The 20425-nt window shown below is 59.4% G+C and overlaps 1 protein-coding gene across 1 annotated transcript in view; it reads right to left on the bottom strand.

The window, feature by feature from the left end:
* The window catches only part of CSPG4 (chondroitin sulfate proteoglycan 4), a 42227-nt gene extending 25046 nt beyond the window's left edge, over positions 1-17181 (bottom strand). Inside the window, exon 1 of the mRNA XM_045795138.2 lies at positions 16885-17181. Coding sequence (XP_045651094.2) covers positions 16885-16972 — 88 coding nt within the window. The 5' untranslated portion in view covers positions 16973-17181. The remainder of the gene's footprint in view (positions 1-16884) is intronic.
* Positions 17182-20425: the final 3244 nt, after the last annotated feature.

Here is a 20425-nt window from a genome sequence, read left to right as displayed (position 1 = left end):
GCCGGCCGCCAGAACCTTGTCTGAGGGGCTAAAGGAATCAAGCGAGAGCTCCAAAACCGTCTGGGTGGGTAGGGCCCTGCAGAGCCAGCAGACCTTGGCGCCAGGGAGAACTGACGAGGCTGCCACCTCATCCGCAAGGATATTATTTTTTTTTAAGATTTTATTTATTTATTTGAGAGAGAGAGAAAAGAAATGAGTGGGGAAAAGGGGCAGAGGGAGAAGCAGACGCCCCACTATCCAGCGAGCCCCCTGTGGGGCTCGACCCCAGGACCCAGAGATCACAACCTGAGCCCAAGGCAGACACCCAAAGACTGAACCACCCAGGCGCCCCCAAGGGCATTGATTCTTAAGAACAAAAAGCAGCACCCCAGCACAGAAGTGAGGGGGCCGTGGCGCCACAGGAATCACTGCGGCAGCTGGCAAGAGCTGATTGTTAAATCTGCAGGAATTTTGCAAGCCGGGTGATGTTGCCCCGGGGGAGTATCTATACCATGGAAGAGGAAAAGGCTACAGATGAGGGTTCTCTCTCCCCCAGAAAGCCCGTTGCTCAACAGTTACCTATTTAGCGGGGGAGGGGGCCGTCTCCCTCCGCTGCGGGGGAGGGAGCTCACACACCCAATCACACTCCCTTTGGTTAAAGGTGGGTGCGGGCATGGTCGGGTGCCCAGACAGGAAGTGAACTAGATGGCCAGCGCTGCCCACTGAACCACCTGCCTTTAGCCCCCCTGCCGCCCCCCCTCCCAGGAGGAGAGGGGCAGCCTGTTTAGCCTCGCTATCCAGGCCGGAGTGGGAGGGTGGCAGGAAGTAGAGGTACTTTCCAGAGAGCTGGGGTCTGAATGAGCCCATTGAGGGGCTGGGCCCTGCTGTTTCCTGTGGGGCTGGGCAGGGAAGCACTCACACAAGCTGCCTTGTGCGCGGGCCCGGCAGCCCCCTCGCCCCAACAGAGGCCTCGGAGGCCTTGCTGGCCAGGGTTTTGGAAACTCTGACAGCGCCTTTCCCCCCACCTTGTGGTCTCCTTCTGTTGCCCCTTCTGATGGGCCACAGTTGCAAGGACCCAGCATCCCTGTCCTGGGAGATCGTGGGAGAGGCTGTGAATGGGGAGCCAGTGCAGAATAAAAGAAGTGAGTTAGGAGTTAGTTCCAGAAGGCTTCCTGGAGGAGGTGAGGGTGGTAGAGAGGAGAGAGGGAGGGGCCTGGGTACTTTCACAGGGCAGCAAGGCCAGGTGAGAGACTGGCAGCAGGGGTGCACAGGCTCTGGAGAAGCTGAAGACAGAGGAGGAGAAGGAAAAGTAGCAGGAGCCAAGCCAGCCTCAGTGGCCTGACTGGGGTCCCAAGGCAGTGGAGGGGAGGAAAGAAGGCATCATCACTGCTTGGAGACTTGCCCTTGACTCTCCTGGGTCAAGAAGACCCATGATTCATCCAAACACCAGCTCAGGCCTGTAGCAGCTATGTGGGCCGCCCTTTGCGCCAGGAGAAGGGGCCCAGTCTGGTTCCGCCCCCCCCCCCCCACTTTGTAAAATGGGCCATCCTTCCCAGTCCCTCCCCCTTCTGTTTGTGGGGATTAGTCCCGAAGGTCCCTTTCTGGTCCCGGAGTCTGCTTTCAGATAGGGGTATGCAGAGGGTTAATGGTGTGGGCTGTCTGGGTGGTGCCAGGCGTTCAGTTCAGCGTGGGGGGCAGGAGCGGCAAGGAAGGGGTCTGGGGTGAGTGGGAGGGGCCGAAAGAATGCCTCATGTCTGGGTTTCTGCACCTGAGAGACGGTCGGTGGGTGGGTGTCTGGGACTACGTAGATGTCCGTTTGCGTGTGTGTTCAAGTGTGTGGGTGGCTGCTCGGGGGTGTGTTTTGGGTTTGCATAAGGCTGTGTGTTTGTGCATGTGTGTGCGTGTGGGCTGGGAGCCGCCAGGACAGAGCCGTGATTGTGCCCAGGCCTATCCTGCCCCTCGGTGCCGCCCGCCGTGACTTGGCTGGGCCTGGCTCGGTGAAAGGGGCCGTGTGTTCCTGGAGGGTGCCCGCCCCTCCTGCCCGGCGCCTGGCCACCGCAGAGGTTTGCCGAAGGTGAAGCATCCCGCAGCTTCCCGCCTTTCCTGACCACGGACAGGGCTGAGGCCGAGTGACTCCATCCCTCTTCCTGAGACGAGGGGGCGCAGAAAAGAGCCTATGCCCTTGCCCGCCAAGCCTCTTCTCAGGCGGCGAGATGAAGCGTGTCCCCCGCAATGTCCCCACAAGCCCCCCTCTGCAGGGCCCAGGTTGTGCCGGCATCTCCTGTCTCCCTGGGGGCACTCCTAGTGTGTGTATGAATGGGGACCTGAATCCTGCCCCCGGGGGCCCCCACGCGTGAGGCTTACTTCCCCCACGATGCTCTACTCTTCTCCGTCAGTGGCTTGGGACAATGGGTCACCTTGTGGGGAGTATCTCTGCCCATCAGGCTCCCACCGTGCTCTCCTGGGCTGACCAGCGGCAGGGTCTCAAACATGCGTCCCTTTTCTCGTCACCAGGGGTGGGGTTGGCTGCAGACCCTGATCCTTCTGAGTCCTCACGACGCCTGGGGCTAGCCACACCGTCTTTCTCCAAGTCTCTGCCCCTTATCTCCTTTGTCTGGGTCTTGGCCATTTGCTGCCTTATCTCTGCCTCCCGGCCTTCCTTATCCTGGCTGTCACTGGGAGCACCACCCCTGCCCCAGGATAGGCTAGAGAGCTAGGCCTGGGGCCTCTTGCCTCCCATCCTTGGGTAATGGGTTCCTTGTATCAAAGTTCTCTGCAGCTTTAGGGTTCAGTGGGGTTTCCAGACAGACAAACTGAGGCTCCAGAGGAGAAGCAACTTGACAGAGAAGCAGAAAGCCTGCAGTTCTTGGCCCAGCCACCTGAATGAGCCGCGCTCATGCAGGCACCTCCACCCCACACTACTCCCAGGCAATCAATCCCTGTGTGCCCTGTTCCCGCCACATTCCTGGTTGCCTGGGGGCAGCCAGGCGGCCCCACAGTCAGCATGCGTCATGGGCGTTCCTGGGTGTCTGCTGCCGCCTGCCTTTATAAGGGAGGAAGTTTGGGAGTCAGAGCTGCTGGGCAGAATGGCCTTGGGGGGTGGGGCAGGGCCCAGGGGCAAAGGGGGGCAGTGGGAGACCTGGACACGTGTATACTGGGGTGGTATACCCAGTGGTCCTGAGCTGGAGCAGGAGGTGAGAGAAGAGGGCTCCAGACTCACTCACTCGTTCATTAGCACAGTAACAGAGCCCTGGAAAGAAGAACTACCTGGGGGAGGCAGAAAGCCTGGGAAAGACGTTAAAACCAAGAGTGAGAAATGAAGACCCCCCCTCCTCCACAAAAACTGAACTCAGAGGTCCAGACAGAGGCCTGACAAAGGAGATGAAGGAGGAGAAACCAAGAGAGACCCAGAAGGCTTGATGTTGGCGGCAAGCCTGCTGTCGTGGACCTGAGTGTGGAAGGCGAGGAGGGGCCACGGCCAGACAGCTGGGCAGGAGAGGGGTTCTGCTCTCAAGCGAAGCTCCTTGGGGTAGGGCAGCAGGGCGGCAGATCCTGTTTGAGATCCATGTCCTAGGCAGGCAGGGGTGAGGCTGGGAGAGCCCTTCTCCTGTGAAGTCTGAGGGGGGCCATGGGGGAGTGCTCTAGGATGGCCAAGGCAGGGATGGGCTCTCTGTCTCCCCTGTGGCTGTGTATGTGGGTGGCCCCGTGTGAGGGCAGGCCTGGGCCAGGTGCCCTGCGCCAGCAGCTGGGCCCTCCCTGAGGTCACCCAGGCCCTCCAGAACTCTGGCCAGATCCTGTCCCCTTGTGCCTCCAAGGGATGAGCTTTTCCTTTACCAGCTTTCTGCCCCCAAGGCAGGGAACTTCGGAGGAGGCTGGGAGGGGTGGAAACTTATCGAGAACCACAGCCACAGACCCCAGGCCAATGGGGCTGACGCTCCCCACAGTGCGCGCTCCCTTTTCCGAGCTGGGAGAGCAGTGTCAGGAGCTGGCATGGGAACCCAGTCGCACAGAGCACCGAAGACTGTGCGTGGCCATGGTGGGTGGCACATAGCCATGAATGTATCTGAGTGCAGGTCTGTCACAGCGTACTGCGGTGGGTGCGGGGCAGGCGGCTATGTGGTGCGGGGTTCCAGTCTGGCTCTAGATACTGGACATGACCCTCCCTGGCCGTGCTGCACACTGTGCCTACTCCGGTATCAGCCCCTCAGCGCATCCCAAGGCTCAGCCCTGTCCACTGAGCTGTCACCTTCCCCCAGCCTGTTACCTCCGAAGGTAACAAGGGGGAGGTTAGAGAGATAGACTTTAGGTCAGACCAAACGGACAACATAACCTGCTCATGGTGGGGACAACAGGGTCCCAAGAGCCGAGCCTAGATGCTTACCACCTGCCGGGGCGACTGCCGGGGAGAGGCTCGCACACCAGCACAGCCTCACTCTCCTACCTCCCTGGCCCCAGCCTGCGAGTCCACAACCCAGGGCCATCCTGGAGGCCCGCTGCTCCTCTCTTGCCCCACAAGCCACGGCTACAGGAACAAAAGTAGTTTAGTTCAAAGTCACGCAGAACTTAGAAAGGGAGCCCTTCCTCTTGGCAGACAGCAGCTTCCCAGTAGGGAGCCGATGTCAGGCTCTGCACTCATGGGCAGCCAGCCTCCCCATCCCAGCTCCAGGGAGACCTCAGCTGGTGTGGACGTGGGCCCGTTTCTCTTCACTCCAGGAACTCTTGAGCCATAAGACTCACTCTCAGGGCCCTCGAGAGTTCGGTTGCCTTTTTGGTTCTTGCGAGACCAAGGAAGCCAGGATGGTACAAGGTTCCTCAGCTATTGGCTGAATCCTGACCCTCGTCACTGGCCTCAGCAACCGGTCCTCTAACCCAAAGCCTGGAGGCCCACCGAAGCTGAGGGGCCTACACAGGGGGACATTTCCAACTTAGGGACCCCCTCTAAAAAGTGATTACCTAAAAGGACTGGTACCCTGGGCTCCCAGCCACGTGTCCCAACCTTGGGGCCATGTGTGGTACAGAGGAAGCAGGAGGTCAAATGAGAGGTTTGCTCCCGAAGCGGCTCAGAGTCCACCCAGGCTGGAGGGCAGGGGCGGGGAGGAAGCAGGGCCTCAATGGAGTCTTTGTGGAAGGCCTGCTGCTCCCCTGGCCCGAGGCGCCGAGGGGTGGGGCTGCTGCGGTGTGGAGCAATTCTGAGAGGCTTTTCCTTGCCTTATAATTTTCCTCCTCGTGCAGGGCGATGGGTGGATTTCCAGGCCCTCCTCCATGGCCCCTTTCCCTGGCTTTCCTGGCCCTGGGAGGTGGTAGGGATTGGGGGACCCTCGTCTTAGTGGGCCCAGGCTGAGGTAGGGGATCCGGCAGAGAAGAAACAGAGCGAGAGACCCTCCTCACCCGGCACTGGGCCTGCTCAGCAGCCCCTTCCCCCAACAGGGTCTCTATGCGGTGGCTGCCAGGGTACAGGTGAGGCCATGAGGCTCGCAGAGGACACTCCCTGTGCTAAGGCCTCAAGAGGCACAGCGCGGGGCTGGACTCGAGCCCCTGGGCTGCGGCTCTGGGCTGGGTACTGTGGTCTCGGGGAGGGGCGCAGGCACACAGAAGCAGTCAAGGGGTTGTTGTTGCGTGTGTGAATCGGAAGTGGGGCATCTGCCACTGGCTCCAGCAGGAGGAGGGTGTGAGAGCTGGCCCCTTGCCTGGGAGACACACTTTTTCCCTTCCTGTCCTCAGGGGCTCCCTAGGGGGCGGGGGGAGGGGAGTGAGGAAGGAAGGGGAGAGCATCTGCTTTCCGCTGCTGGTTTGGCTGCTGGCCTCTCCTGGTGTGGCTGGACCAGTCTGGTTCTGGGGCTGGCTGAATCAGGGAGGGACCTTCTTCAGGGCTGGCTAAGGATGGCACGTTCCTACAGCCAGTAATAAATGCTGGTCCTGCCCACTGGGGTCTTAGAGATCAGGGAAGAGGGCAGAGGGGCACGGGGTGGGGTGAGAAGCTTGCCCCGTGGTGGGGGGGGGGGGGGACGCTGTGGGGCTGAATCCAGAGCCAGGAAGCAGGCGGAAGCCTGTTGCTCATCTCTGAGCTCTCCCTTAGCTCTGGGATGAGAAACCGCTAAGGGCAGGGCCCTTGGGGAGGTGACTTGGGGCTTCCCCCAGCCTGGCAGGCTGGGCTTGGAGACAGTGAGTGTGTGAGCTGGGATGGGGCTTGGCGGACTGGTCTGGACGCAGGCCTGGACGATTTGGCCCAGCTTGCACTCAGGAGTCTGTGCTTTGGGGAAGCCACACTACCTCTGCCTTAGTTCGTCCATCTGGAATATAGGGAAGGGAGGTGGGATCATCTCACAGACGGCAGTCCCCTGTCCAGGAGACTGGGGGAAGCAGAAGCTTGGGACAGAGCCCCCCCCCCCCCCCCGCCACATGCTGCTGTGCTCTCTTTGGCTTCAGTTTTCCCATCCGTGCAAAGGGGACTTGGCTGGGGAGACTGAAGCAAACCAGGCTTGCCCAGCCCAGCTCCTCAGGAAGTGGCTGGTGGAGGGCTGTGGTCACTACAGTGGGTACAGTGGAGCCAGACTGAGGCTCCTGAGGACAGGACGGAGGGCCCATATCCCCTGCGCAGGGCATCGGCCGTCCAGGAGGCCCATAAACGTAAAGGAATACAGGAATCAAACGGTGGTGGCCCTTGGCCCCTGGGAGGGATTTTCTATCACTGACCATAGGCCGAGTAACAAGCTTCCAGCGTGGGTGGGATGCCTGCAAGAGGGCGTGGCCTGCCAGGGTGGACCAGGAAACCCCAGAGCCCTTGCTAGTGGCCCCTGTGCTAACCAGGTCCCCCAGACATCCCTAGCCTGAGACCTCTCCCCATGGGCAGGCCCAACTCCTCCAGGAATAGGTTCCCGCCTACCACTCCCCACCTTCCAGGCCTGCGGACCCCCCCGGACGGTCAGCATGACCGAGCTGTGCCCCGCTGCTGTGCCCCGCCGCTGTGCCCCGCCGCTGTGCTCTCTCCAGGCCACCTCTTCTCGCCTGGCCTCAGGCACCGGCTCTTCACCTTGGCACCCACATCTCTGTCTCCAGCACCAATGCTCCGGGGCTGCACCAGAAACACCCAGAGGGACCGCCAAACCCCAGCCCACCTATCTCAAGCCAGACTCAGTGCCATCTCTCCCCACACCTGCTTGCCTTCCAGAAGGGGCCTCACCACCCACCCATGGCTGGGTAGACATCTGAAAGTCATTTTGAACATTCTCCGTCCTCCTTCCCCATGTTCCAGCCATCCTGCCCCTAAATTCTCTTTCAAATTCATCTCCCCCCTCTTGCTCCCCTGCGCCGTCCCACAAGGCACATGGTCCCCATCCCCTGCTTGGCTTAATGAATTTCCTGCCCTGTTTCGCTAATAGCAACCACTGTTAACCCAAACGGGAGGTCACTCTGTCATCCTCCCTTGTCTGAAAGGCTTCAATGGCTCCCATTTCCCCACCCTAGTGTGGCCCTGAAGGTGCCGGGTTACCCTGTTACAGCCCTGCCAGGCTTTCCTGTTCACCTCCTGTGAACAGCCCACATGTCACTAGGCCTTGGGCTGTTTTCCGTCTGCACCTGACAGGTGCCCCGCTCCCAGCCTTTGCTCAGGCCAGCTCCTCTTTTCTGCCTGCAGAATGCTTTCCTGCTCCTTCAGGAAGGAAGTCTTCCCCCACCCTTCTCCACAGCCCAAATTTCCTTCTCTGCATTTGGGGTGCAAAGACACTCAACTGTGGCTTGGGGACCTGAACTACTGTCACCTCTCTCTGTGAACTTCGGCGTTTCAGGAACAAGACTGGTAGCGCTTGGTGAAGGGAGACGGAAGTGGGGAGCACGAGGGGCAGCTGCACGCTCTAGCTGACCCACATGGGCCCATCTAGCAGGGGCTGCATCTGGAAGCTTGCTCCCACTCTCCCCCACCTCGTCTCACCTCCAGGCTTCTCTTCAGTCCTCCTCTCCCTCCAGGACTCCAGTGCCCAGGCAGGTGGGGGGAGGGGAGAGCCGGGCCATGGCTGGGGTGGGGTGGGGTGGGAGACTGCCCGAGCCAGGGAGTGCTTTTCTGGGCCTATGGTGACAGAATCTGGTGCTTGTTTTTAAAGCAAATAGAGTCAGAGCCCCTATTTATAGCTGGAGGCCACGGCCACAGACAGGAGATGGCTGGGGTTGAGGCTGTGCAGGCCCCGCTCAGGCAGGGGCTGGGGGTGGGGCCATTCCCAGGCCCCCTGCCCCCCTGTCTCAGCCTCCAAGGAAGTGCCTGTGGGATCTTGACATCCCCTAGACAGGATGACAGGATGACAGGATGTAGCCTGTGCTTCAGGGTGGGGGGGCGGGGGGGAATGGACTTGGGTGAGGGGATGGAAAATTTCTCTCAGGATTGGTCCCTGGGGCCCAGAGTGCCTTATGGGAACGGGTGGAGGTGAGGGTGTGTTGTGTCTGCTGGGAAGGCCAGGGAAGACCTGTGTGTGACGTGCCGGATGTAGAGACAGCACTTGGGGTTGCCACGGGGACTGGGTAGAAGAAGGGAACAGAGCAGGGTCAGAGACACGGGGCGGCCAGAGACAGAGAGACAGCCCTGGGAACAGCCAGGGGCTTGGTTGACCCTGTGAGGAGAGGGGATAGAGGAAGCTGTCAGAGACCTGAGGGGGAGGTCTCTGTGCCACAGAAAGTCTTCACGGTGCTCTGGGCAGAGGGGTCGGAGTCCGAGTTGCAGCCAGTGAGGAGGGGCAGGAATTAGGTATCTCTGTGGCCTGGCCCATTCCCATCCCTGCAGGGCCCAGGGCCTGGAGACCCTCCGGCCCAGGGTGGGAGGCCCAGACCAGTTTGGAGGCAAAGAAATGCTGTGGGGGCAGGGCTGACGCAGATGGGCTTTGTCACCAAGATCCCTGAAAAACTACCCTGGGCAGGTGAGGCAAGGTGGTGTCAGGGCCGCGGGGACAGGTCTGGGCTCTGGCTTGCCAGGGGGTAGGAGCCCCTGGCCTGGAGGTGTTACCAGCAGAGGCTGCGGCCTCACACATGCTGCCAGCCTCTACCCAGACCCCTCCCTCAGTTGTGCTGTTGGAGGCTGTGGCGTGGCCGTAGCCTGGGGCATGTGTCATGGAGCCCTAGCCACAGCCGGTGACTCAGACGGTTAAAAAAGGAGCAGCTTGGAGCAGTGACTCAATTGGCTCTGGAGGGGCTGGGTGGGTCTGGCTGGTACAAGATGGGGTGGTCTGGGTTTATTTTTGGTAGGGTGGGGCTAGAGCAAGGGGGTGGAAGATGGAAACCGGGGGTGGAGCAGAGTCGCTGCTCTCATCCTGGGAGAGCCCCGGGACTTCATGCCAGCTTGGGAAAGCGGTTTCTAGGTGCCAGGGAGCTTGGGCAGGCTGGGCTGCCTCTTCACCCGCTTCCAGGCCCAGCCCACTTTGCCGTTTGGCCCCAGACCAGCAGCTGGCTCTCTCTGGACAGAGAGAGCCCCTGTCCTATTCTCAAGGGGCTTGAGCTCACAGGTTGCGGCTGACCTTGGGGACTGAATATCCTACCCAGAGGTCCAGAAAGGGAGAGTCTGCCCGAGGCCACGCAGCAGGGCCAGGTATCCCGAGGGCTGTGGTTTCACAGCTGGCTCCGGTCCCTACAACACCTCTCCTGCCTCAGGGCTGTCAGCAGTTGGAGGGACAGGCTCTTGTCTGAGTATCTGGCCCTGGAAGAGCTCAGCCGGGCCTCAGATGGGCGGCAGATGCCCAGAGACAGGGCCTCAGCCGGGGGCGGGAGCCTGGATGCTATTAGCACACGTCCGGGGCGCTGGCTGAGCTCTGCCCAGTGGTCTGCTGAGAAGAGTTACTGCTATGGGGGTGAAGACAGAAGATGGAGGCCCGGACTCTGCCCAGCCTCTCACCTAGCATGTCCCTCCAGCAGACATGGCCCCAGCTAATGGTCCCACTCTGCAGCCCGTTCCCAAGACTCACTTGCCCTCGCCTCGAGCAGCTCTGACCTCACACATCACAGACTCGGGCATCACCAACACCCCCGATGGGTCCCAGTAGCTCAGGGCGGAGAGGGCACTTCACTCCCTTGGTCTGGTTTCTGCCCCTTGTGATGCAGGTCCTCCTGCTTAAGGGGTCACCGCTCCTTAGCGGCCCCATGGGGGCCCTGGCCGTCACCCCTACCTCCAGAGGGGCCCCAGGTGTGGGCCGTGGGCAGGGCAAAGATGGGCGTCTAGGTTCCCATCCTACAAAAGCTCCCGGTGCCTGCTCTTTCTCTTCGTCCCCACCCATCTGCTCTCGGGATAGGGTCTGAGTTTCATTTGGTGGTTCTTTCAACACACGCTGATTGTGTTGTGCCCAGGACCAACGCTCTCCGTCAGAGGGGCCATTAGGCTTTGGGGTGGGGCTGGGGAGGGGTGTCCTGCTTCTCCTCATAGTGGGAGACGTGTGTGGGCCTCGGCCAGTTTGTCAGTCAGATGCAGGACCCCCTCCCCCTTTCTGAAGGGTCCCGGGCTGGCAGGCGGCAGCTGGCTGCTTGCTCCCTTGCGGACCCACCTCCCCTTTCCCATGTCTCTGAGTCTCACACAGACCAGCTCACAGGACCACCTCATCTAATCTCCCCCCTTGGAACGTCTCTCAGAGATGCCCCTGATGGCTGGGCCTGTCGCCAGTCCAGGAGACGATGGGAGTACCAGAAGGAAGTGGGCTCAGGGGGGCACCTGGTCCTCAACAGGCACAGGAGGGGTAATCATTTATCCCCATTTTAGAGAGAAGACTGAGGCTCAGAAAGGTCACACCTCAAGGGGCAGGGCTGGAATGAAATCCTCGGCTCTCTAACGCCATGTTCCTCACCCCCGTGTGCCTGACCTCCAGCCTCCCCCAGCCCTGCCGAAGTTCCGAAGTTCCGGGAGCTGAGGACTCAGACGAGGGAGGGGTGGGGCCTGAGTCAGGACTGAGGAGCGGGAGGGGGCTTTCTCTTAGCTGCTCCAAGGCACCCAAAAAGGGTGATTTGTTCCTTCCCTGACCATGGTGGGAAGTGTGTGTGTGTGCGTGTGTGTTTCTGGGCCTGAGGCCTGCCTGGCCAGCCTCCAGCTGCAGGAGAGCTGGGCTGGCCCCAGCTGCTGTGCACAGGGAAGAGGCAGGGAGGGGCTGGAGTCGTGGGAATCAGCATCCTGGGCCCACTGATATTTATAGCTGGCCCCTCCTGAAATGTGGGTGGGGGAGGGCTGCTTTTAGGTGGGAAAGGAAGTTGGTCTCCTCAGTCCAGCCCCCTCCACCTCCCCAGAGAGGAGGCAGGCCCCGGCCAGAGGCCCTGCTTCAGCTGTGGAGCTGGGGGCTATGAATCCTGAGGTGGGGGTTTCTCCCAGGACCGCTGGTGGAGGGGCTGGACACTCTCTGTGCTAGGCCCTGAGCCAGGCTGCTGAGCAACACTGTCTGTGTGCGTGTGTGCACGCACATGTGTGCGTGTACCTCCTGGGCATCAGACTGACGGGGGTCATGGGGCTGGGGACAGAAAGCCCCCAGAGAAGGAGGGCAGGGCCCCAGGAAGAGGGAAGACCAGGCTGTGGACCTCAGCGATCAAGGGTTGTGAAAAGCCCACAGGTGTGGTAGAGCTGGAGCTGGGCCTTGAAGGATGAGAAGAGAAGAACAGCTGCAGGGAACAGGTTGAAGAGGGGTGGAAGGGCACCAGGGATTATGCACTATTATCTGATGGCTGAGCTCATCAGCCACCTTTTGGGACACAGGATCACCCTGAATGTAGAGGCTGATGGATCAGAGGGGGACAGAGGGCCCAGCATAGTCACGGTGTCTTGGGGCCTGTAGGCAGGTGGCACCATGGGGCTCCAGCCCACCTGGATGCCCGGGAATGTCCCTTTTGGTTCCAGAAGTGGCAGGAGAGGGATGCTGGGGCAGGAGGGGCCAGGTGCCCAGGCTTGGCTGGCAGGAAGCTGGAATTGTGTGCTGCTCCCTGCCTTCAGGCCCCCGGACCTTGCTGCACCTGGGAAAGGACATGTTCCTGGGGCTCTTGGGGTCAGTCTTGATTTGGATTCTTTGAAAGCCAAGAAGTTCTTCCTTGGATCTGATGAGTCTTCCCTGCTCTCAGCATGTTTCAACTCAAAGCAATTGCTTGGTTTTCACATCTTTTTTCTTTTTTTTTCAAGCCACAAACGCATTACCCAAACCACATCTTACATAAAACCCAAATCTACAAGCCTGCTCCTGGAGCTGCTGTGTGTGGCTGGGGGTGGGGCTGGCCTCCCGCACTGCCGGGCTCAGCCTCCTCTGGATATAAAGCCCTGGGGCACCCTGGGCACAGTCTGAAAGATCCTGGTTGACTCAGCGATCGATATGCCCCTCTGTGGTGGGCTCAACCCTGTGTGGAGCAAGATGGTGGAGACCCCTAAGGAAAACAGATGGGAGGTCTGCCTACAGGGAGCTGCTGGTCCTATGGGCAAGGCCACCACCCAAGCCAGGATACAAGGACAAAGAACAGGGAGGCTTTGCCCCCAGCCTGCTAAGGGCTTGGTGTATGACGCTGAGAAAGTGGTCGCCCCTCTCTGGGCCTGTTTCCCTATGAACCGTGGGGAGACTGGTCTGGGGTGGGGAGCCTCTGCAGTGAGGTCTGGGAGGGGAGGCAGCCTCACTGACCCACCACGACAGCTAAAGCCACGAGAGAGACCCACACTGACATGGGTAGGCGTGAGCCGTGGCCGGAGGCCTGGCTAAGACACCTCAGAGCTGGCAGCGCGGCTCCCCTGCAGGCTGGGAGCGCCAGGGTGTGGGCAGCAGCTGAGCGGGAGGAAGGAATGGTCAACAGGATAGGCACTGTTCAGAGCTTGGGGAGCCGTGCCACCAGGCCACCTTGATGGCAGCCCTCAGCGCCACTGCCCTCCATCTAGGACGAACGCGGCTTCATTTGCTAACCCGGCCGTCGAAGGGGGTAGGGGACTTTCTTGAAGAGGATTTGCTTCTGCTGTGACAAAGGAGGGTATGGTGAAGTGGGGTATGGGGACACAGGAGCAGAGTTCTGGGGTCCTCGGGGAGCTGTCCTGCCCTTGAAGACCTGTCACTCTTCCCTGCTGCGGGGGCCTGGGCCCACGGGTAGGTGACCGCCCACCTGGCCCCATCTGGGCTGTTGTTGAGGGGAGTGACAACACTGTGGCCTGTGTGCCTGGAGAGTGACCTGAGGCCAGTCCCTGCATTTCTCTGAGCCTCAGTTCCCTCATCTCTAGAATGGGAACGTTCCCTGACTTGCGGGGCTGCTGTGAGGCTGCGCACGACATGGGTAGCATCCCCCTGGGGGATGTCTCCGGAGGTGAGACCGTTAGAAGATAGCTGCACCCGCTCCCCTGTTTGGAATGATGGGCCCTTCTGAGAAGCGAGAGAGCTAGGCGCCTCTACCCCAGAGAGAATCCAAGTACAAAATCGTTCATACAAACTCGGTTCGTTCCAAAATCACTCATCTACATTCAGTAATAATAATGTGGTACTTTTGAACCCCAGCCGAAGCTTGCACCTGAAGAAAGAGTCTTAGCTCTAGAAAGCTCTACAGAACTGGGCCTATGTCGGGGCAGGGGGCACGTTGGGGGCAAGGAGGGAGCTGGGTGGGGTCCGGAGTTGGGGGAGAGGTTAGGAAAGAGCAGAGGGACCAGGAGGGGAGCAGGCTCAAGTCGGAAGGCCCCTCGTTCAGTTGCTCCTGGTAGGTACCGCAGAGTAGCCCGGCAGCCCCTGCGTTATCCTGCCCTCACCTCCTTATCCTGGGCAGCCCCCCACCCCGCCCCGCCCAGGGCTGTGAGCACGGCTGGCTGCGCACAGCGCTGTTCACACTCGCGTGCACACCCACATCTGTGTGCACGCGCGCGTGAGTGTGCGCGGCAGGGCTATTTCCAAGTCCCCCTCCCCTGCCCGCCCCCTCCGGGCAGCACGCCCAGTTCCCAACAGCAGCCTATACACTTCCTCTGAAGGCTCCATGCACAGCCCGCTCCTCTCCTGCAGCCGCTGCCAGCCGCCTGGCCCACCTGGCAGCCCCCTCCACAGCCCCCAAGCGGACAGCACTGAAAGGCCCTTCTTGTCCTGCCCCGGAGGGCAGGCGAACGTCGGGTGGGGGGTGGCTCAGTTAACCTTGGTTCTTGAACAACTTTTCCAGAGCCTGGGTGGGCTGGGCCAAGGGCCTGGCCTCTGCCCTGCCCCAGAGGCCCCGGGGCAGTGCGCACGCGCGCACACGCACACGTCTCCAGCATCACTGTTCCCCAGAGGATCCCTAGAGGCAGAAGAATCTACCCCGACACAATTCCTTGCACTTGATGGCTCCATGGTCCTGTTCTCTAGACACCCCGTCAGGTCAGAGTCCTCACCCAGGTAATGCAGGAACCCTCCCTACGGGGTACTCCTGCCCCACCCCCAGTCCTACTTCAACCCCCCACCTTCTGTCTTTCAGTCAGCTGTGCCAGGCCAGGTAAAAGGGATGGGAGCCACTGGCCCTGCAGGCTCCGTGCTCACTCCGACCTCTCAGTTTTACTCATGCTGTGCCCCCGACCGGAATGCCAAGTCCCCATCAGCTCAAACCCAGTCTGCCCCACTGCTGGTCCCTCTGCTGAATGCCTCCCATAAGGGCTCAGAAGGAGCTGGACACCGCATTGGCAGGGTGGCCCTAGCCTAAGCTCCCACACAGGTGGGGAGCTCCCTCAAAGCAGTGCTGGGGGCTCTTCCTATGCTGCTGCAATTCTCTGTGGGACCTAGAGCGCTGTGCTTCCTCCCTGGGGTCTCAGTTTCCCAGTCTGTACAACTAGAAACTTGGCCCAGATGGTCTCCAAGGGTGCTTGACTCCCAGGCCTCATGACCTAGATGTTCTGGAATGTTGATGAATGCAGGGGAAGCATCCCAGTGTGCCTCACTGATACCTGAGAACCCAAGGGCCTTTGGGGCTCAGGGTGTCCAAGGAGGGATGGGAACGATGCCTTCCTCAGGTGGGGGCTGACCCTACGCAGAGACCAGGAGAGGGTGCCGAGCCAGGCATAGTGATAGAGATGGATTGTTGGAGGGGAGCTCTACCTGGGAGGGGGAGAAGATTCAGCTCTCCATCCCCTCCCCATATCCAAATTCTTCCTAAAGGCAGAGATTGGCTTAACAATGTAAAACCCCACTGCTGCCATGCTACTCTCCTGCCTTAAAATCTTCGTTGGCTCCCTTTCGCCAAGAGGGCATAGTCTGTGGGCTGTATTCTGCCATTTAAGGATTCTGTGCCCCAGCCCAATGGCTCTTCCTGGCTGGTGCTCAAAATATGCCTTCTAACCAGGCTGCTGGTCTTCCTGTCTCCACATGTTCTTCTCACATCCACCTCAGTGCCTTTGCTCAGGCTGAGCTCCTGCCTAGGTTACTGACGCCCTTCCCATCTTTCAAGGCTTGGCTCTAGGATCACCGTCTGGGCCGCCCCAGCTTGCCTGGCAATTTCTCTTCTCCATGCTATTCATCTGGATCTTTGCAGACATGACAGGAATTGCTATTTGAGTTTTAATTTGCTTTTCTACCTCCTGAATGAGTTCAGGTTCAGCCCATTCATTTCCGTGTACTCCTCACTGCTCAGCACAATGCTTGCACACTGTTGGTGCTGAGAGGTATTTGAGTATAGCTCTCAGTTGAAGCCCAAGGAGATGGGGGTGCTTGTCTGGAGGCTGGATAAGCAGCCCACTACAGTCACCCCAGATGGCCCCTTCCCACCTTTCCAGAGGCCCAACCCATCACCCAGGCCCTGAGACTTTGAAGGAGGGGGTCCCTGGGAATAGGAGCAGAGAGCCTGGGGATCCAGCTCTGACTCACCCCAGTGGGGGGGGGGGGTCCTCCCCTGACTCATTTCCCTCTGGGTACCTCGTGATGCTGTCCGTTAGAGCTGTCTTCCCCATCTAATGGGGAGGAGGGTGTGGCCTGGGCCCCTGGAGGGCAGAATCAGGCCCTTCTTCTGCTCAGAGTTGCTCTTGGGAATGGTCCCGAAAGATGTAGGCTGAAGCACTGATTCATGCATGGGTAGTAATGACTGATGGGCCCTGCGGCCACGGTTCTTATGGCATAACTAAACCAGGCCTTGACTCAAGGAAGAATGCTGTCATGGCGGGATTTCTGGCATGTAACAGAGAGGAGACACATCCTAGCACCCTCAGAAGGTGAACTGTCACTCGGTCTCTGCTGGGGTCAAGCACCAATGCCTGGGACAGGGAAGTGCGGCGGGGTTGCCCAGGGCTGTCTGGGGGACAGGCTCCTGCGGGGGTGTGGGACATCTGAAGGGCTCTAGGAGGCTGAGAAGTGGGTGGTCCCGTCTGTCACTAACCAGGCCTTCTGAGTTAGGAGAGGGGGCTGAGGAGACAGGAGCGAGAGAGGAAGGCAGGAGGAAGGTGGTGGTGAAGAGGCCATACGAATTTACCTGGGGGCAAGGAAGGGGGCCCCGAGCTGTTGGAGGAGGCCAGGGGAGGCTGCAGGCTGCCCAGGCTGAGGTACAGGGGGGGTCCCACACAGGGTGCGGCAGGGCGGCTCCCTCCCCATTTCTCGCCTTGCAGCACGCCCCATTCCTGGCCTGGGTGGCTGAGGCTGGGCTACTGGCTTCTTGCTGTCACAGAGTATCCTTTGGGCACCAGGGCAGTCCCTGGAAGCCCAGACAGCATTGGGTGGCCCCCTGGTTTTAGCGGACAATCCTGCACAGAGCCACACCCTAGACAATCCGACTGGGGCCAACCTCAGATAGTCAGAGCCCGCAGAAGCCCCGGAGGGAGAGCTATCACTGGGGATCCTGCTTCGATCCCGCAGCGGAACTCCCAGAGAGCCCAATCTGGAGGAAGAGAAGTGCAGCCCCCTCGTCTCCCAGTCTGGGGGTGACTTCTGGGCCCTCCTGTCCCATTTTTCTACCCAAGGAGCCCCCCACAGCTCCGGCCAGGCCGGTGGTCTCAGGCCCCTTACTCACCTGCAGATGAGGATCTGGCCAACATAGCCAAGGTCAAAGCCAGGGCCAGGGCAGGAGCCGGAGGCGCGGGCTGCTGGCCCCAGCGCATCACGGCGGGCTGTGCGGCAGGATTTGCGAGGAGCCGGCAGTCGGGAGCCTGGACACCAGAGCAAAGGCGGGAGCTGAGAAGCCTGGAAGGCTGGCTCCACGGACTCGGACTCAGGCTGGGGCTCTGGAGCAGCCCGCCGCCGCCGCCTTACTTAACTCTGGGGGCGGGGCAGGCGCCAGCCCGCGCTCCGGTTTCAGGACGGGGCTCCCCCGTTGGCCCCCCTCACCCCCAACTTTCTTAAAGGGCCCGTGCTGGGCTGCTCCTCCCCATGCAGGGGTGAGGAGACCCTTACAGCTCCGTTAGATCCAGGCCCCACCCTGCGGATTTGGGACAAAGTCCCAGAGGAGCCTAGACCCTCAGAGCTCTGACCCAAGGGCTCCAGGAGACCTCCTCTGGGAGGAGAACTGAGCTGGGCTAGCCCCCTCACTTCTCTTTCTCCTGCCCTTGGAAGGATGGGTGTGTGTGTGTGTGTGTGTGTGTGTGCGCGCGCGCGTGTGTGTGTGTGTGTGTGTGTGTGTGTGTATGTATACGCTCCGGGCCTAGGAGGACAGACGCCTACCACCACACAGACTGCTTTTGGGCTGCTTTCCTCTAAGGTCTCCTCGGGACTCCATTTGGACAGAGAGGCACCAGCCTGGAGTTCTGCTCTGTGTCCCCTGGCATTGTGACCTTGGCCTTCTCTGCCCTGCACAGCCTCATTTTCCAGTCTACAAAGGAGAGATGTTCTAGACTCTCCCACAAGGCAGGAGGGATTCGCAACCCCAGAGTATCATTTGCCTCAAAATAACCCTATAAGGTGGGTGAGAACCACTCCCTATCCCCCCTCCCCCATTTTACGGAGGAGAAAACCGGCTCAGAGCTGGAAGTGGTTCCAGCTGGAAGTGGTTCCTACAAGGCCCTAGGTGGAGCGTAGCTCCCTGGCCCTTTGGGACGAGGACCCTGGGCCTCCTAACTCCTGAATCCCAGTGTTTCAACTTCCTGGGGCTACCGCCTGCAAATCGGGCCCTGCACGAGCTCCTCCCTAACAGCTTCAGTCTGGGGTCCTGCTCCTCTAGACTCCCTCCGAGGCAACAACGGCAACATCGTCAGCCTCGCCCCAAACAGGAGGAGAAAGGGCAATACTACCACAGTACTTCCAGCACGCAGAGCCTCTGCCTGCTCTGTGCCTGGCCTCAGCTTCTCTGCCCAGCAGATGGGTAAAAGAGCACCCCCACAGGCTGTTCCCTCCCTTCTTTCATCAGAATCCCTCTTTTGCCCCCCCCCCCCCCCCCCCCCCCCCCCGTGGCTCAGTGGGTTAAGTGTTGGCTTTCGGCTCAGGTCATGATCTCAGGGTCCTGGGACGCTCAGCGGGGAGTCTGCTTCTCCCTCTCCCTCTGCCGGCCGCTCCCCCAAGCTCATGCTCTCTCTCTCTCAAATAAATAAAATCTTAAAAATAAAAAAAGAATCCCTCTTTCACACCTGCCTGCTTCGGCCCAACTCTACCCCAACAGCTCTCTCTTCCCAGCCCCTCCTCACCTTAAAATTTTTTTATAATTAATTACAGTGTAATATCAGTTGCAGGTGTGCAATATAGTGATTCAGCACCTGGGTGCATCACCTGGTGCTCATCACAGCACACGCGCTCCTTAATCCCATCACGTGTTTACCTTATTCCCCACCCAGCTCCTCGCTGGCAACCATCAGTTTGTTCTCTATAGTTAGGAGTCTGTTTCTTGGTTCCTCTCTCTCTCTTTTTCCCTTTGCTCGTTTGTTTCTTAAATTTGTTTCTGTTTCTTCAATTCCACATATGAGTGAGACCATACGGTATTTGTCTTTCTCTGACTTATTTCATTTAGCGTCACACCCCAGCTCCATCCAGGTCGTTGCAAATGGTGAGATTTCCTTCCTTTTGATGGCTGAGTACTAGTCCACTGCACGTACCCCCCAGCTCTTCTTTATCCACTCGTCAGTCCATGGGCACCCGGGCTGCCTCCATGTCCTGCAGGTATAATGCGGCAGTAAACTCAGGGGTGCGTATATCCTTTCACATTCATGTCTCTGTTTTCTTCTTCCTGGCAGCAGAAATACCGGGTCTCAGAGGTTCTGTGGTTCTGCACAGCTGAATACCTGGAAGTGGAAATACTGCATTAGGGTACTTCTATTTTGAGTTTTTTGAGGAAACCATGCTGTTTTCCAGAGTGTTCAGGCCCTTGACCAGCAACTCTCCCACCATGTGTACAACCCTTCACAGTTTGCCACAAAATTAAGCCCCATTTTGCAGATGAAGAAGCTGAGGCTGAGAGCGATCGAGGGCCTTGAGCAAGTCTACACTGCTGCAGAGAGGTGGAACCGGGTCTTTGACGGCAAGCCTGGTGTTCTTACCACACAGCGCAGCGTGCTGGTGCCGTGTCGTGTGGTGGTTGTGAGTACTGACCTCGAACCCAGGCCCTGAGTTCGAATCCCAGCTCTCCTACTTGGCTGTCCAACTTTGAACAAGTTGCTTCACGTCTCTTGTGGCTCAGTTTTCTCATTTGTAGAACTGGGCTAGTGAGGGTTAAATGCATTCATGTAGCTCATGCGCCTAGCCCAGGGGCTGGCATGCAGCAGGCGCTCCACCAACACGTGTCTTTTCTCTTCCTTCTCTGTAGCCCTCACAGTTTGTACACGCTCCACACTTATCACCTCCCCTGATGAGAGCTCAGTCCCTTGAGGGCTGAACTTTCCCGCCAGAGGCAGCTGCATACAGTAGGTGCTCAATAAATGTGCACTGAGGTTGACTAAGAAGCCAGTGCTGCTGTTCTGTGGGGTTTTGGCAAATGGAAGAACTCCCGTCTGGTTCACCCTAGGAGGCCTGGGGCGGGGCTGTACTCAGCTGGTCTCCGGTGGCAATAAAGCCATTGATTCCACAACTTGTCCCTGTCTTTCCTTCCCCCACCCCCAAGTCAGCAAGGCACCTGGTCCTTATTAGGGGCTAATTACTGGCCAAGTGTGGGCCTAGGGTTGGGGGCACTGCTGGGAAGACTGTGTTTGGAGGAAAAAGAGCTTTTTTTTTAGGAATGAAAAAAGAAGAGAAGAGAAGTCTTCTGCTTCTTTATGAATCAAACACTTGGGTGGAGACTTCTACCCACCCCTTTGCCCTCCCCTCCCTCCCCTCCTTCCCTTTCCCCATCTTCTCTCCCCCATCCCCACCCCCACCCCCACGCACATTTACCCACCACTACCAGGAGTCCTTTGTGGGGCCTCCAGACGGAGTTCCCGCCCACAGCCCGCAGCCCAGGGTCAAGTCAGGATTCGCACGGGCCTTCCCCTGCCTTGTTGCTAGCTAGGGAGAGAAACACAGGCCCGGGAAAAAAGTGGCAAGCAGCGCAGCGGTCGTAACCCACGCTTCTCTGCTGGGGCTTCCCAGTTTACAAAACATTCACCTGGTCTCTTGACAACCCTGGGAAGCATGCATGTTGGGGGCTAGTGTTCCCT

This window comes from Ursus americanus, chromosome 28 (assembly GCF_024610735.1).
Source record: "Ursus americanus isolate L20-20 chromosome 28, mUrsAme1.1.p, whole genome shotgun sequence".
Classification (NCBI taxonomy): domain Eukaryota; kingdom Metazoa; phylum Chordata; class Mammalia; order Carnivora; family Ursidae; genus Ursus; species Ursus americanus.
Note: the sequence above shows the minus strand (reverse complement) of the source record. Positions and strands in the feature narration are given on the sequence as shown.